We start from the raw sequence: 16,494 nt of genomic DNA, 5'->3' as shown, positions 1-16,494 counted from the left end.
TACAAAATGCAGCACCTCACAATTACCTAAATTAAACCCCATCTGCCACTCCACGACTCATTGGTCATCTGATCAAGGTCCTGTTTTAATCTGAGGTAATCTTCTTTGCTGTCCACTACACCTCCAATTTTGGCGTCATCTGCAAATCTATTAGTCATACCTCCTATGTTCACATCTTATGAAAAGTAGCGGTTCAAGGTGGTGACTCATCAGTACATTCTCAATAGTATTTAAGGATGGTCATTAAATAGTGGCCAAACAGCAATGCCTACATCGCTTGAACAAACGTAGAAAAAAATTAAGGATTTTGATATTTAAGAAGGATAAGCAAAAAGATAAAGGAGGTGGTCTGGTGATCTTAATTAGCGATGGAATCAGGATGTTAGTAAGAGTGGATTTTAAATTTAAGCTTAGACTGGATAGAGCTAAGAAACAACAGGGGCCAGCAAATATTGAGAGGTGTTGTTTACAGTCTATCAAACAGTAATGTTCAACATGATATGAATGAAGAAATTACAGTTGCATGTAACAAGGATAAAGCAGTAATCTTGGGGAATTTCAATCTAGCTACAGACTGGGTAGATCTGAGGAGCATTAATACTGTGGAAGACAAATTCTTCATTTATGTACACAATGGTTTTTCAAAGCAGTGTGCTGAGGTATCAATAGGATACAAGCAATTTTCAATCCGGCATTGTGCAAAGAGGCTAATTAATAATCTTGCTGGAAAATAATCTTCATGGAAGAATGATCTTATGTGACAGAATTTCATATTAAAGTTGAAAAATGATACAGTTCAATCCAAAACTAGGATTTTAAATCTAAACCAAGTAAACAATGAATGACATTATTCTCAAGTGCCAGAAGCCTGTCTAAAGTCTAGACTGCATGAATGTAAAATAGAGCAACATCATGACAGAACAAAATTAGTTTATTTTATCTGAAAATCTTCCCTCTTTCTCCCATTACCCTGCAGCCTCCCTTAATTCCTCAGCACAAAGGCTGGTTCATGGTGCAGATATTGCCCTCCCTACCCACTCCAGGTTTTCCATTGCTCCTACTAGAGGTTATCCTCAGTTTGGAATCTGGTGATGTCATCAGTGCATATATGGATCCTTCCTGCACCCTGTCCTATCGTGGTCAAGGTCATGGACATGATTGACTGTGTCTGCGCATGCGCAGCAGCCATATTACATTATTAATAATCACTCCATTACAACAAAGCATACATTGCTTTAAAGTATAAAAATCCATCAGGAAAAGTGAGTCAACTGTGACAAACAAAGGAAATTAAAGATTGTTCAAAGTCAAAGGAGGATGCGCGTAATAAAATGTGCAAAATGTAGAAAACCTGAGGATTGGGAGCAATTTAGAACTCAGCAGAGGAGGGCCAAGAAACTGATAAAGAAAGAGAGAGTAAAATATTATTGTTAATTCACAAGAAGCATAATAAATAGTCTGTAAAATCTCTGATAGTAGTGCCTTCCAAACCTTTTTCTATTGTGATCTCATTTAATACTTCCAACCTGCTGGAAATCCAGAGTGACAACTACAGAGGTTGGGGGAGAGAACAGTGCATGGTCTCAAATAGCAGGGGCGCAGGCACAGAACACAACAATAAGATTTTGCAAGCTCTGTCATTGATAAGGCCTCAAAACTCATTGAATTAGATACCGTGCCCACAGGAAATAAAATCTTTATTTAATTGGGTTTTACAGGGTCCCTATTGCACAGTGGTGGAGTAGCAGCATTGTGTCGGAGCTCCTGGCCTGGGGCTTGTCTGCTTCCATCTGCTTTCTTTGTGTTTTTTCATTTTACATTTTTAAAATTTTGCTCTTTCCCTTCGCTATCTTTTTACTTTTTTCCTCTCTTTACAAAGCATTTTCGGCATCTTCAGCAGGGTAAGAGCAGGCCTGGCCTCCTGAGCATGTGTGGCCGTGGCGGCAAGGATTGGTTCATTGGGGAGAATGAGCCCAGTGTGTGGGCGAGTGAACCCAATGCGAGGAGTGCAAGGCTTGAGGAAGCTCGAGACAAGCAGGGACTGTGTGGGCCCAGCTGTGTGAGATGGCACCAGAGCATGATGATTTCAACATTGGTAGGCCCCCAAGTGCAGAACTCGAGGCAATGGCGGCGGTACTGATTTCAAGATGCCATCAAGGAGGCCTCTACAAATGACAGAGAAGGCAGCATCAGTGGTCAGTGTCAGAATTGGAATGCTGCGTTTCAGCTGCAGCAATGCAGAAGGCCCAAAACACTATTCTTCGTGGTTACGTTGGTGGAAGCGTGGTAGGCCCAGGATGGCACTCTTCAAATCTAGTAGCTGCCATCTTAACCCTGGAGTGGCATATCTGGAATGGACTGTGATGTAGTGGCATTGGTGGACCTAGAGCCCATTTTGGAGAACTCCCCACCCCCTGCCCAATGTCAAGCAGAGCACAAGAATGGAGGAAGAACTCTGTTTTTAGTTACATTCTCATTTTTCTTAATATCTTCTACAAACCAAAATGGCACTGGAACATGGCAACGTATGAAACTTTTTACTGTATTTATTTGTTAAATACAAGTGACAATAAATCATTCATTCACTCACCAGTCTCCAAATCTACCTTGGAGCTTTCAATGTTAGTTGTCCATCCCACATCCCCATTGGGTGACATAACCCATGGTTTGGGAACCCCTTTCCTTTAGGCCTTAAAAAGGAAATGATTAGAACAGAGAAACATAGGTTGATTGGAGGCAGAAATGTGAGAATTTAGAATAAAAAATAGAGAAATGATGTCGAAGTACATAATTACCTTATAAGTATATTCACAACAGAAGTTTCCAGGGGTTAACAGGCATTTAGCATGTTTGCCTTCATTGCTCAGACTTCTGAGAATAGGAGTTGGGCTGTCATGTTGATGTTGTACAGGACATTGGTGAGGTCTCTTCTGGAGAACCGATACAGGAAGAGGGTTCAGGAAAGATTTACCAGGATGTTGCCAGGAACGGAGGGCTTGAATTATAAAAATAGGCTGGGAGTTTTCTCACTAGAACATAGGAGATTTGATGGGGTAACCTTTTCGAGGGTTATAAAATCATGAGAGACAGAGATAAGGTGAATAGCAAAGGTCTTTTCCTGAAGGTGAGGGAGTTCAAAACTAGGAGACATATTTTTAAAGTGAGAGGAGAAACATTTAAAAAGGACATGAAGGGCAATGTTTTTACACAGAGTGGTTAGTATGTGGAATGAACTGTCAAAGGAAGTGATGGATACAGATGTCTTTATAACGTTTAAATGACATTTGGACAATTATATGAATAGGAAAGGTTTGGAAGGATATAGGCCAAAATTGGGATGAGTTTGGTTCGGGAACATGGTCAGCAATGACTCTACAAATAATAGCAATTCAACCAAGAATGAGGAACTGCAATAGAGTCATAGAGATGTTCAGCATGGAAACACACCCTTCGGCCCAACTGGGCAATGCTGACCAGATATCCCAACCCAATCTAATCCCACCTGCCAGCACCCAGCCCATGGTGTTAATCCAGACATTTAGCTGCTGTTCTGGGGACGCAGGTTTGAGTCCCCCAGTTTGAATCCGACAAAAGTCTGGAATTAAGAATCTACTGATGATCATGAAACCATTGTCAGAAAAACCCATCTGGCTCACTAATGTTTTTCAGAGGAGGAAAGCTTCCAGCCTTACGTGGTTTGGCGTCAATGAAACTCCAGACTCACAGCAATAGCGTTGACTGTAAACTACCCTCTGAAATAGCCTAGCAAGCCACTTGGTTGTATCAATGATCTGCATTGGCTCAAGAAGGCAACTCACTGCTACCTTCTCAAGGGCAACAAGGGACAGGAAATACATGCTGGCCAGCCAGCTAAATCCTTGTCCAACACGTGAATTTAAAAAAAAAGTTAAAGTCCACTTGCAGTTACAGGGAGAAATCTGGACTGAGTACATTAGAAACGATACCAATTAACAGACACCCAAGGCAGATTCGATCTTTCGAGAGAAGGGATATAGAAGTTCTGTTTGTTTGTTCGATTGGCAAACTAGTCAGAGCACAGGTAAGACTCCAAGCAGTGAGTAACAAATTTACTGAACTATTTACTCAATAACTGAATTTAAACAACGAGTTGAGACAAATCTTCACGTACAAGTTTTTAAAAAGTCAATTGGAAAGAGGTAAAAATAGGAGCAAAAATTTGTTATTACAAATTAAACTGTCAGAGAACTAACAGTGAAATTAGTAGAATTTATTATTTCAATGGTTTGAATCACAAATTCAAGTTTTATTCAACAACTAAAATGTTTATCAATTGCATTCATGAAATACAAAAAAATGAGATAAAGAAACAGGTATGCCTTTAATTCATCTCTGTGAGGATATAAATAGGTAAAGGAAAACTGAACTTCACATTGAGAACAACAGAAGCAGCTTTCAGTTTTGGTGCTGTAGCAATCTTTACAGCAACAAGGAATACAACAAAACAACAAAACAGTGCAGGACAAGGATATCAAAATCCTAATAATATTCTTCCTAATCAGAAAAATAATCAAGAAGTTAATGTGCCTACCTATAATGAAACAATGCATCAAAAGTTTTCTTTATCAGTCTTATCACCATACAAGGTTACACTTTCTGATCCATTTGATGCATCAACAAATTGGCAGATGTGAAAAACATAGTCTAAAGATTTTGAACAGCATTAGCATTAGACGCTAAATTAAATTCAGAATAGGATAGCGCCAACTCAACAGCTTGAGAGGATCATGAGATCATGTATTACATAGATAACAAATAAATGATAAGCAAATTATGTTTTACAATCTTATAACCTTTGATCATAATAGGACATTGGCAAACTCATATTTCAAGATTATGTACCAGCTTTCTGGAGGTAGCCTGATTAATGACTTGTATGTATTATCTGAATCTCGCAGCTATGAAAACTTAGAAGTTCTCATTTGTGAGTGAATTGTATAGCCTCTTAGGTTGAACTGTTACTGCTTTTCTTCAGTCAAAAGAGGATCTAACTCGAGAACGAGCTAGGTATGGATACACAGTTTAGACAACTGATCAAGAACTGATTCAGCAGAAGTTTCATTTAATACAGAATATTCTACAGAACATGTCGACAACTTAAGTGTTATTTGAAGCGCAATAAACCATCTCACTGGAGGAGACATATCTCTCTCTGACATACAGCATGTGACAACATCAAAACAAAACTCAAAGTCTACATATCTTATCACAGGTGCGATTCCAGAACCCCACGTCAGCATAGACAAAACTGTCTAGCTTTGCATCAACAAGGTCCTCACTCTGGAAAAAGTGGCAACTTCTCAATGATACACTATTGACTGAAGAAAATCCAAGCAATGAATCAAATCATTCCAACCTCAAAATCTATTTTCATATTTTGGATCCGAACCTTGAAGAACAAATCAATATAACAAGGGAACAATTTCATTTGAAGAGAAACACTACATGAATGATGACTTAATTTCTTTTGAGGAACTAACAACAGTATCAGCTGCTAAGAATGGAGTAGGAAAGATATAACTACCTCATAATTCCCATACAAACTTTCAGTTAATTTGTCATGTTTCTTCAGAAGGATCAAATTTCTGATCTCAGCAAAACCAGGAAAGAAGAAGTAAAATTCTCATCATTACCTCAAGTTTTCTTAATTCTTATTAGAGATAGATAATCCAAGTCAAAGAATCGGGAAGGGCTGACAGAGATAAGAACTGAATATACAGTAAAACATAGTAATCTGGGTAACTAATTTGAGTATTTATATAACTGTTACTCAATGTTTAGAACAAGAGATGAAAAGCATGGGGAGGGGTGTTTTGTAAGGGCATTAGGATCCTAGAGAAAACTTGAAATGATGCCATGGAGGTATATATCACTGAGTATAAATACCACTGTCTGGGTGGAGTTGGAACTTCATGTAAAACAATCCTTGACACTAGAAGACTCAAAAGAATGCATGAATATGAACACACAAAGTAGATAGACTAGTCCTTAGTGGATCTAACTATAAGTTAGAACCTAGAATAGCTATGTTTGCCACGTACAGCAGCATTTAGTATGAATGTATAATAGAGTGTTCCTTTGAAGTTTAGGTCTGAAAACAGGCTTGATGTTGCCTGCTCCTCAAACAGTCTATAAGAGCCAAAGTCATAATTTGGCATTAAACTAAAAGCTAAAGACTTACCAAACTGAGAAAAAAAACATTTAAAGGTTGTTCTGCTATAACACATGTTTCGTTAATACAAATTCACTGTAACGCATTTGATGAATCAGGGACAGTATTTATAAAGCTCGAACCTTTAAAATGTGTGCTGGCTGTAACACATTGCCAACACTTTAAGCACCGTTTCTACCGCGCGAGTTTTCTATAATCCAAGGTTTCACAAGAACGCGATCATCATGTTATAGAAGAACTACCTATCCCCCTACTCTGTTTTCTGCCTGTGAGGCGATCCATGCTTATATATTATAAATCCTAAAAACATTCATTTTGCATTGTAACCTCAAATGTGGGGCTTTATCAGAAACTTTCTGAAAATCCAATTACATCACATCCACTGCTTCTCCCTATTGACTTTGATTGTAATACCCACAAAAAAACTTAAATAGGTTTATCAAACATAGTTTTGCCTCCATAAATCCATATTGATTCTGTCCAATTCTGGACAGTTATTTTCAAAATATCCAATAATCATATCCTTTATAATAGCTTCTAGTATTTTCCCCACTGCCAATGTCAGGCTACCAGATCTGCAGTTCCCCATTTTCTCTCTTCTTTCTTTCTGAAACACTGGGATTACATTTGCAACCATGTAATCTGCAGGCAACAATGCAAATTTAATAGAATTTTGAAAGGTGATCACTATCTGTGGAGACATTGCTTTCAACACTCTCAGGTGAAGATCATTACGTCCCAGGAATTTTTTAACTTTCAGTCACAATACGTATTCCCATATTACATTTTTACTCATTCTTTATTCAACTCATTCTTTCAGTTTCTAGTTTTGACTGGAATCTCAGATCTCAATTATTTCAGGTAGACGTTTTGTATCTTCCTCTGTGAAGATAGACACAAAGTATTTCCTTAGCTTCTTTGCAATTTCTCTATTGCCTATTATAAATTCCCCTATCTCACCTGTAATAGATACAAATTTGTCTTTGCTAATCTTTTCTTTTTTACATCACAATGAAAGTTTTTACAATCGACTTAATCTGATCATTATTGATCATCCATTTTAATGCCCCTTTCCCACACCATTTCCATATCCCTTTAAGCCATGTCATTTCCAAAATCTGTCAATCTCTAAACATACTCAACGACTGAACTTCCATTGATCCTCAGGGATAGAGAATTCCAATGATCCTTTGAGTAAAAGTTCCCTTTGTCTCAGTTCTAAGTGGCTTCCCCTTATTTTGAAATTGTGCCCTGTGATTCTGGACTAAGCAACCTATCTTATTTCAATCTACACTATTCATTGTCCCTTGAATTTTTTAATAGGTTTCAATAGGATTGCCTCACATTCTTTGAAATTCTACAGCATGGGCTTCCCATCATTGGATCAGGACCCCAAAAGGAGGTATGAGCTGAAATTTTGAGGTCATGACTTTTAAGACAGCAATGGCTACTACGAGTTCCAACCGAGTTAGAAGAACTGCATTTCTGCTCAAGCAAGCCTTTGTTTTCACAGCTTTCTGACTCACTCTTCTAATTCTAATTAAGGGCAGGGGCAATTTTCAAGCCTCATTACAGGGTCACGGTAGGAAGATGATAGGGGAGCATTACTCTCAAGAATACAGGCCCAAGCTCTTTGCAAGACAGTCCCACCATCTCAGGAAAGTTGTGATGAACCCTTATTGTACTCCCTCAATGGCAATTTTTATGAAGGTACATGATATGTGATTATTATTTGAGAATTGGTCCTAAAGTGGAGGAAAATGGATTTTGGTTTGCCACTTTTTTTTAAAAGGTCAGAAAGTTATTGCACATTAAGGTCAAATCAGCATTTATAAGAAGTCATGTGATTTCAACTAAACGACCAGTAAATTACCTGAAAGGGAGATAGTTGCAAAGGCATTTGGTGACTTGAGTTTTAAGAGTTCCAGCCGAGAAAGGGTAGGAGATGAAAGCAGGTCCATACAGGTGGAAGAAGACCATAATGGCAGAGATATTGTTTATCAGAGATTCTGTGCAGTCATGGCTGGAAGACATTATACAGATTTGTTGAAGACGTGAGTTTAGGGAATCCATATTATGCAATAGGTGATCGGACTTTGCAGTTTTCTTTTACAAGTTTTGAGAACAGACAGTGACTGAAGTAAATAGCATCAAGTGAATGTACAGCAATTTGTGAAAAGGAAACCAATTACAGCCATATCAACTAAGCAAGAAACTTCAGTTTAGAGACAGGGGCAACTCTTCATTGAGGTTTGAGTGTTGTAAGGATACCACTGGGAAAAAAACCTTTCTTTCTGATCTTTGTAATGATTGTTCCAATTGTTGTTGTCGAGTGTTCATTTGTTTATGTTTTCTCTTGTTTAATAAACTTTCTTTTCGTTAATAAGATGACATCCTCTTATGAACATGTTGAGTGACCGATCTCCAGAGTAAACTAAAAAAACCTTATGGGTTCATCTGGCCAGGTTTCACTCTGGAATCTGACTTGCCCAGGCTTACCATCAGCTGGGATCAAAGCACAATGATATCTTCCAAAGGTAAGGGGAACAACCTTGCCCACAACAATCCAAGTGTGGCCCAATCAAGATCTTACACAATTGAATCAAGCATTTATCAAACTTCTAATATATTTTTCCAGTGCATCACAGCCAATATCCTCCTCATACCTTCAAAATTATGCTTGTTTAGATTTAAGACTAGAATTTCAGCTTGAAATATATCTTTACCAAACTTAATGTAAAATTCTGTCACTTTTCTCCAATGATTCTTTTACAATAAAATGGAATTATCTATTATGTAGAAAATGATTGGCTTTGCAGGTGTTAACGCTGAGCAGCGTATTAAAAACCACCCAAAATGACAGTCACTTTCGGTCACTTGGGTAGGCAAGCAGCTTTGGATTTCAAAAGAGTCATAGAGTCATAGAGATGTACAGCATGGAAACAGATCCTTCGGTCCAACCCGTCCATGCTGACCAGATATCCCAACCCAATCTAGACCCACCTGCCAGCACCCAGCCCATATCCCTCCAAACCCTTCCTATTCATAAACCCATCCAAATGCCTTTTAAATGTTGCAATTATACCAACCTTCACCACTTCTTCTGACAGCTCATTCCATACCCGTACCACCCTCTGTGTGAAAAAGTTGCCCGTAAGGAGTTCTGGACTCCCCGAATCCAGGGAAAAGACTTTGTCTAATTACCCTATCCATGCCCCTCATAATTTTGTAAACCTCTATAAGGTCACCCCTCAGCTTCTGACACTCCAGGGAAAACAGCCCCAGCCTGTTCAGCCTCTCCCTATAGCTCAAATCCTCCAACCCTGGCAACATCCTTGTAAATCTTTTCTGAACGCTTTCAAGTTTCACAACATCTTTCCGATAGGAAGGAGACCAGAATTGCAAACAATATTCCAACAGTGGCCTAACAAATGTCCTGTGCAGCCGCAACATGACCTCAATACTCTGACCAATAAAAGAAAGCATACCAAACAAATTAGTGTCCTTTGTGTCTTAGTATCAATGTATCCTGTATTAATGCAATTTGTTACCGATTGCAATTATGCAATGAACTACATCTGCTTTAAGCTGTATGCCCATCTCATTAGAGATGGCTAAGTAATTTTCATCAAGAACATTAGACCAGAGAGGCCTTTACATCCCAACCTAAAAAGAGTATGGTGGCGACAAATCTATTAATTTATCTGTCACCTAGGTGACTGTGGTGAGTCCACCATGCAACAACCTATCCCAGAAAGCAATGGAGCATGGGTCACAGAATTTATTCATGGTTTAATTATAAATATTTGATATGTAAGGCAAGTGAGACAGGAGTTGAAAAATGTGGTGCTGAGAAATACAGCAGGCCAGGCAGCATCCGAGGAGCAGGAGAATCGACGTTTCTTCAGGAATTCTTCAGGAATTCCTGAAGAAGGGCTTATGCCCAAACGTCGATTCTCCTGCTCCTCGGATGCTGCCTGGCCTGCTGTGTTTTTCCAGCACCACATTTTTCAACTCTGGTCTCCAGCATCTGCAGTCCTCACTTTCTCCTAGTTGATCTTAACCTACTGCTAATCCTCTTACAAGGATACCTACCTTGAAGAAGCTCTCCTCCTCCCTCTACATGGATCTCAGTGAGTCCCTCTCTCACTGCGCCCCCCAGGTCATCTCCTCTGCCCTGAAGCTCTTCAGCCACGTCCTGAAACAGACTCGCTACCACAGCCACATCTCCTTCCTCAGCACCTGCCTACGAAACCGACTGACCCCTCATGGACTCCGGACTACATTCAGACCAACACAATTTGGACCCAACCAGGACAACCGGTACCTGCAACAAATCCAAAGCCTCCAGCAACAGGCCTTCCTCCGGATCCTCCGCTCCACGCTCACAGCCATGCGCCGCTACCTACACTCCCTACAGTCAGCCTGCCCCAGCTCAGGATAACACTCTCCCAGACTTGCAAAGGACCTTTGCTGTTCTTCATCCTCAGAAGAATTCATACACTGAACAAACGTTTTTTCCTAGCCATATTGAACATCAAAGAAAGTAAGTACAAAAAACTTTCATGTACTCACCCCCACACTCCGGATTCCTCGACTGTTCCTGAACCTTCTCGCGACCTCCGGAACCGCTCGGGCGCCATTGCCCACGCGGCTGCTGCAGCCACCACCACTGCGGCGAATGGTGACATCACTTCTGCCCCTCACCGCCGCACGGACAACAGCCACCACTGACCATGCAGCCCCTGCGATCGCCACCCAACCCCCTCCACGATCTCCAGGAAGACCATCGCCGACAGATACGTGGCCACCACGGGATCCACGGCCACCAGAACCAGCGCCGTTTCTGCCCGGCGTGCCACTTCCGCCCCCGGAGCTGCCGTCACCGCAGCCACTTCCGCCCCCGGAGCCGCCATCACCGCAGCCACTTCCGCCCCCAGTAACATCACTCACCTGCTCAAGGACCACACGGCACACTACCCCACTCCCACATCGATCACTGCCCCCATGTCGATTTCCGCCCCCACGTTAATCTCCACTCCCACGTCGATCTCTGCCCCCACGACCAACTCCACCCCCATGACTAACTCCACCCCCATGCCTAACTCCGCCCCCACCCCCAGCTCCAGCCCCACACCAGGTCCCAGGTCCTAGCTCCCAGCCCTGCCGTATTTTCACCATCCCTCCAGACCTCCCCTTCTCTGAGGATCAACAATCAGTCCTCAGCAGAGGCCTCACCTTCATCCCCCTACGTTCCCAGATCAATAAGTTTGACATGCGGCTAGACTTCCGCCTTCGCCTCCATGCCTACTTCTTCAACCAGGACTCTCGCCCACCCTCTGACGACCCCTTCTCCCGCCTCCAACACACCCCATCCACCTGGACACCCCTTGCTGGCCTCTTACCCACCCTCGATCTCTTCATATCCAACTGCCGCCGCCACATTGACCGCCTCAACCTGTCCACCCCCTCACCCACTCCAATCTCTCACCCTCACAACGCGCAGCCCTCCACTCCCTCCGCTCCAACCCCAACTTCACCATCAAACTGGCAGTGGTAGTTTGGTGCACCGATCTTTACACCGCTGAAGCTAGACGCCAACTCGCGGACACCTCCTCCTAATGCCCCCTTGACCATGACCCCACCTCCCACCACCAAACCATCATCTCCCAGACCATCCATAACCTCATCACCTCAGGAGATCTCCCATCCACTGCCTCCAATCTCATAGTCCCACAACCTCAACTGCCCGTTTCTACCTCCTGCCCAAAATCCACAAACCCGACTGCCCCAACCGACCCATTGTCTCTGCCTGCTCCTGCCCCACCGAACTCATCTCTGTGTACCTCGACACTGTCCTGTCTCCCTTAGTCCAAGAACTCCCCACCTACGTTTGGGACACCACCCACGCCCTCCACCTCTTCCATGATTTTTGCTTCCCCCGCCCCCAATGCCTTATCTACACGATGGACATCCAGTCCCTATACACTTCCATCCCCCATCACGAAGGCCTCCAAGCCCTCCGCTTCTTCCTCTCCCACCAACCCAACCAGTACCCTTCCACTGACACCCTCCTTTGACTGACTGAACTGGTCCTCACTCTTAACAACTTCTCCTTCCAATCCTCCCACTTCCTCCAAACCAAAGGAGTAGCCATGGGCACCCACATGGGCCCCAGCTATGCCTGCCTCTTCGTAGGATATGTGGAACAGTCCATCTTCCACAACTACACCGGCACCAACCCCACCTTTTCCTCTGCTACATCGATGATTGTATTGGCGCTGCCTCGTGCTCCCATGAGGAGGTTGAACAGTTCAACCTCTAACACCTAACACCTTCCACGCCGACCTCAAATTTATCTGGACCGCTTCAGACTCCTCCCTCCCCTTCCTAGACCTCTCCATTTCTATCTCGGGCAACCGACTCAACACAGACATTTACTACAAACCGACCAACTCCCACAGCTACTTAGATTACACCTTCTCCCACCCTGCCCCTGTAAAAACGCCATCCCATATTCCCAATTCCTTTGCCTTCGCCACATCTGCTCCCAGGAGGACCAATTCTACCACCGAACTACCCAAATGGCCTCCTTCTTAAAAGACCGCAATTTCCCCTCTGACGTGGTTGACGATGCTCTCCACCGCATCTCCTCCACTTCCCGTACCTCCGCCCTTGAACCCCGCCCCTCCAATCGCCACCAGGACAGAACCCCACTGGTCCTCACCTTCCACCCCACCAACCTCCGGATACATCGTATCTTCCTCCGTCATTTCCGCCACCTCCAAACAGACCCCACCAACAGGGATATATTTCCCTCCCAACCCCTATCAGCATTCCGGAGAGACCACTTCCTCCGCGACTCCCTCATCAGGTCCACATCCCCCACCAACGCAACCTCCACTCCCGGCACCTTCCCCTGCAACTGCAAGAAGTGCAAAACTTGCACCCACACCTCCCCCCTCACCTCCCTCTAAGGACCCAATGGATCCTTCCATATCCGTCACAAATTCACCTGCACCTCCACACACATGATTCCTGAAGAAGGGCTTATGCCCAAAACGTCGATTCTCCTGCTCCTCGGATGCTACCTGGCCTGCTGTGTTTTTTCAGCAACACATTTTCAACTCTGATCTCCAGCATCTGCAGTCTTCACTTTCTCCTAAGTGAAACAGGATGATGGATATTGAAACCACAATTAGACCGGCTATCTTATTGAATGACCTATTCCTGCTTCTGCGCTATGCTTCTAATTCTTGCAAATTCTGGAGCCATTGTCCTATATTTCAAGAAGTTCCATTCATCAGTTCTTGCTTTCACCCCTGAATAATATTAGTGCCTGGTCCACCCATTCATTACATATCCAATTTTAATTATATTTAAATCTCTTCATGACCTCATTCTGAGCCTTGCATCACCACTGTTGCTCGATCTCTGGACTCTTCTACATACCATTCATTCATCAAACCAGCAGCAGCATTGAAAAGTAATGCAACCTTTCAGTCAGAACTATAAAAGCAGGACCAAGTGCCTGTCAGAGATCACAACTCCAAAAGCTTTACTTTGTGATCTCATTTGTGACCACTTGAGGAAGCTTGGATCAATGAGTCTCAAAGTATCATCAACTTTCTCACCAGATTGTTGAAAATGTCTTTGGAATCTGTGTTAAACCACTCAAAACACAATTATAACTGGCAGAGCAGAGATATTTCTATGCCATTAATCCAGGTTGATTTAGAGCCCGGGTAACGAAGCCTTAAGGACTTCTTTAATTGACTTGGAGGCGCTGGTGTTGGACTGGGCTGGACAAAGTTAAAAATCACACAACACCAGGTTATAGTCCAACAGGTTTATTTGGAAACTCTAGCTTTCGGAGCCCTGCTCCTCCATCAGGCGCCACCTGATGAAGGAAGGAGCGGTGCTCCAAAAGCTAGTGCTTCCACATAAACCTGTTGGACAATAAAGTGGTGTTGTGTACTTCAATTAATTGCTAGAACTTGCCGATATCACAAAATCACCTAGTGCAAAATAGTGACATCTAGTGGTATGATTTTACACAACTGACGCTATACCTTCGTGAATTATGAGACAGCTAAAAATACACAAAGACAAACAACGGTAGAAGATTGAAATGCTCGAAAGGACTGCTTCAACTAGTTCCTCCACCACTCTTACCTTAACTAATCAGTATCTGACTACATTTGAAAATCTTACATCCCTTTTGCTACCTTTCCTGGAAGATTTTTCAAACATTTATCATGGTTAGATCTATAAATAATTTCTAATTTTGAATTGTCTAATAACATTTAACAAACTAATGTTGTGAAAGGCAGATAAATCCCCAGCTCTGATGGCTTGCACACAAGGATCCTAAAAGAAGTAGCTACAGAGAATGCACACGCAATGGTTGTAATTTTCCAAAAATCTATGGATTCTACCAGCAGATTGGAAAACAACCAATGTGACACCTATATTCAAAAAGGGAGGGAGGCACAAAGTGGGTAACTATAGGCTAATTAGCCTAACATCTGATGTTAGAAAAACGTTGGAACCAAAAATTAAGGAAGTAATAGTAGCACATTTAGAAAATCATAATCTAATCAGGCAGAGTCAGCATGAAATCTGATCATTTATAAGTTTTTCAAGGTAGTCTCAATCAGATGGACACAGAGCAACCAGCAGATGTGTTGTATTTGGACTTAGGCATACAACAAGGTACCTCACAAAAGATTTAGCCAAAAGATTCCATCGTGTTGGAAGTAGTATACTGGCATGGAGAGAGAATTGGTTCACAGACAGGAATTAGTGAGTGGGGACAAGGGGTTCTTTTTCAGGTTGGCAACCTGTAACCAATGCGCTTCCACAGGAATCAATGCTGGGACCAGAACTGTTTACAATAAATATTACTGACTTGGAGGAAGGAAGGCAAGGTACTGTAGTCAAATTTTCAGACACAAAATGGGCAGAAGGCTAAGTTGAGAGGGGAATACAAACAAGAGAAAGTGAGGACTGCAGATGGGAGAACTTCTTCAGGGTAGGCATCCTTGGAAGCTTCGCAGCAGAGATGAACCACACTCTCGGCAGGGATACAAACAGTTTACAGAGATTTGGAGATGCCAGTGTTGGACTGGGGTGTACAAAGTTACAAATCACACAACACCAGGTTATAGTCCAAAGGTTTAATTGGAAGCACACTAGCTTTCGGAGCAACGCTCCTTCATCAGGTGATAGTAGAGGGCTCAATCGTAACAGAGAATTTATAGCAAAAATTTACAGTGTGATGTAACTGAAATTATACATTGAAAAATTGATTGTCTGTTAAGCCTTTCATCTGTTAGAATACAGTGATAGTTTCACTTCTTTCACGTGTAAATCACAAAACCCTTTTTTTAAAGTTGCATTCTCGGGTTAGCTGTTAACAATGGTGATAGCTAGACAATGCTTAGATTGATTCTAATCTAAAAAGTGAGATAACAGAGTTTTACATAAATTCATGCAGTTTTTGAACTGAGCTCAAAAACTGCATGAATTTATGTAAAACTCTGTTATCTCACTGTTACCTGGTATTGTGTGATTTTTAACAATTTACAGAGAGATATTGATACCTTAAGTAAGTGGGTAAAATGTTGGCAAATTAAGTATAACATGGGAAAAATGTAAAGTTGTTAGTTTTGCAAAGGAAAAACAACAGTATTATTTAAATGGAGAAAACTGCAGAAAGCTGCATCACAAAGGGACTTGGTGGCTCTGTGCACAGAGCATAAAAAGCTAGCACACAGATGCAGTAAGTAATCAACGGGGTTGGAGTATAAGAGTAGGGAAGTCTTTGTGCAACTGCTCAAGGTGCTGGTGAGACCACATCTGGAGTGCTGAGAGTCATTTTGGTCCCTTTATTATGGAAAGATAACATTGTACTGGAGGCAGTTGAGAGTTCACTAGGATGATCCCCGGTATGGAGGGATCATCTTCTGAGAAAAGGCTGATCAGATTGGGATTCTGCTCTCTGAAGGTTAGAAGAATGAGAGATAAACTCATTAAAATATGTAGGATTCTTAAAAGACTTGACAGGGTAAATGCTGCATGTTTCCCCTTATGGGAGAGTCTAGGACCGGAGGGTGCCAATTTAAAACTGAGACGAAGAGGAATTTCTTCTCTCAGAGTTGTGAATCTTTGGAACTCCCTGCCATAGAGACCTTTGGAGCAGAATCCCTGTGTACATTTAAGGCTGAGATAGATAAGAGTCTTGATCAGTAGGGTAATTAAGGGTTTTGAGGAAAATGCAG

At 42.2% G+C, this 16,494-nt stretch overlaps 1 protein-coding gene across 4 annotated transcripts in view; it reads right to left on the bottom strand.

Annotated features, from left to right (window-relative positions):
- Positions 1-16,494, bottom strand: part of soat1 (sterol O-acyltransferase 1) — a 104,753-nt gene that overhangs the window by 66,161 nt on the left and 22,098 nt on the right. Inside the window, exons 1-2 of one of the 4 annotated variants that reach the window (XM_072573683.1) lie at positions 10,787-10,917; positions 8,085-8,234 (exon numbers count right to left, since the gene is read on the bottom strand). The exons of 1 other annotated variant lie outside the window; for it this stretch is intronic. In XM_072573683.1, coding sequence (XP_072429784.1) covers positions 8,085-8,234; positions 10,787-10,902 — 266 coding nt within the window. In that variant the 5' untranslated portion in view covers positions 10,903-10,917. Of the gene's footprint in view, positions 1-2,590; positions 3,309-8,084; positions 8,235-10,786; positions 10,918-16,494 lie in introns of those variants that run through there. 2 more of the 4 variants (XM_072573687.1, XM_072573688.1) reach the window with 2 other exon arrangements.

The sequence above is a fragment of the Chiloscyllium punctatum genome, chromosome 7, assembly GCF_047496795.1.
Source record: "Chiloscyllium punctatum isolate Juve2018m chromosome 7, sChiPun1.3, whole genome shotgun sequence".
Taxonomy (NCBI): domain Eukaryota; kingdom Metazoa; phylum Chordata; class Chondrichthyes; order Orectolobiformes; family Hemiscylliidae; genus Chiloscyllium; species Chiloscyllium punctatum.
Note: the sequence above shows the minus strand (reverse complement) of the source record. Positions and strands in the feature narration are given on the sequence as shown.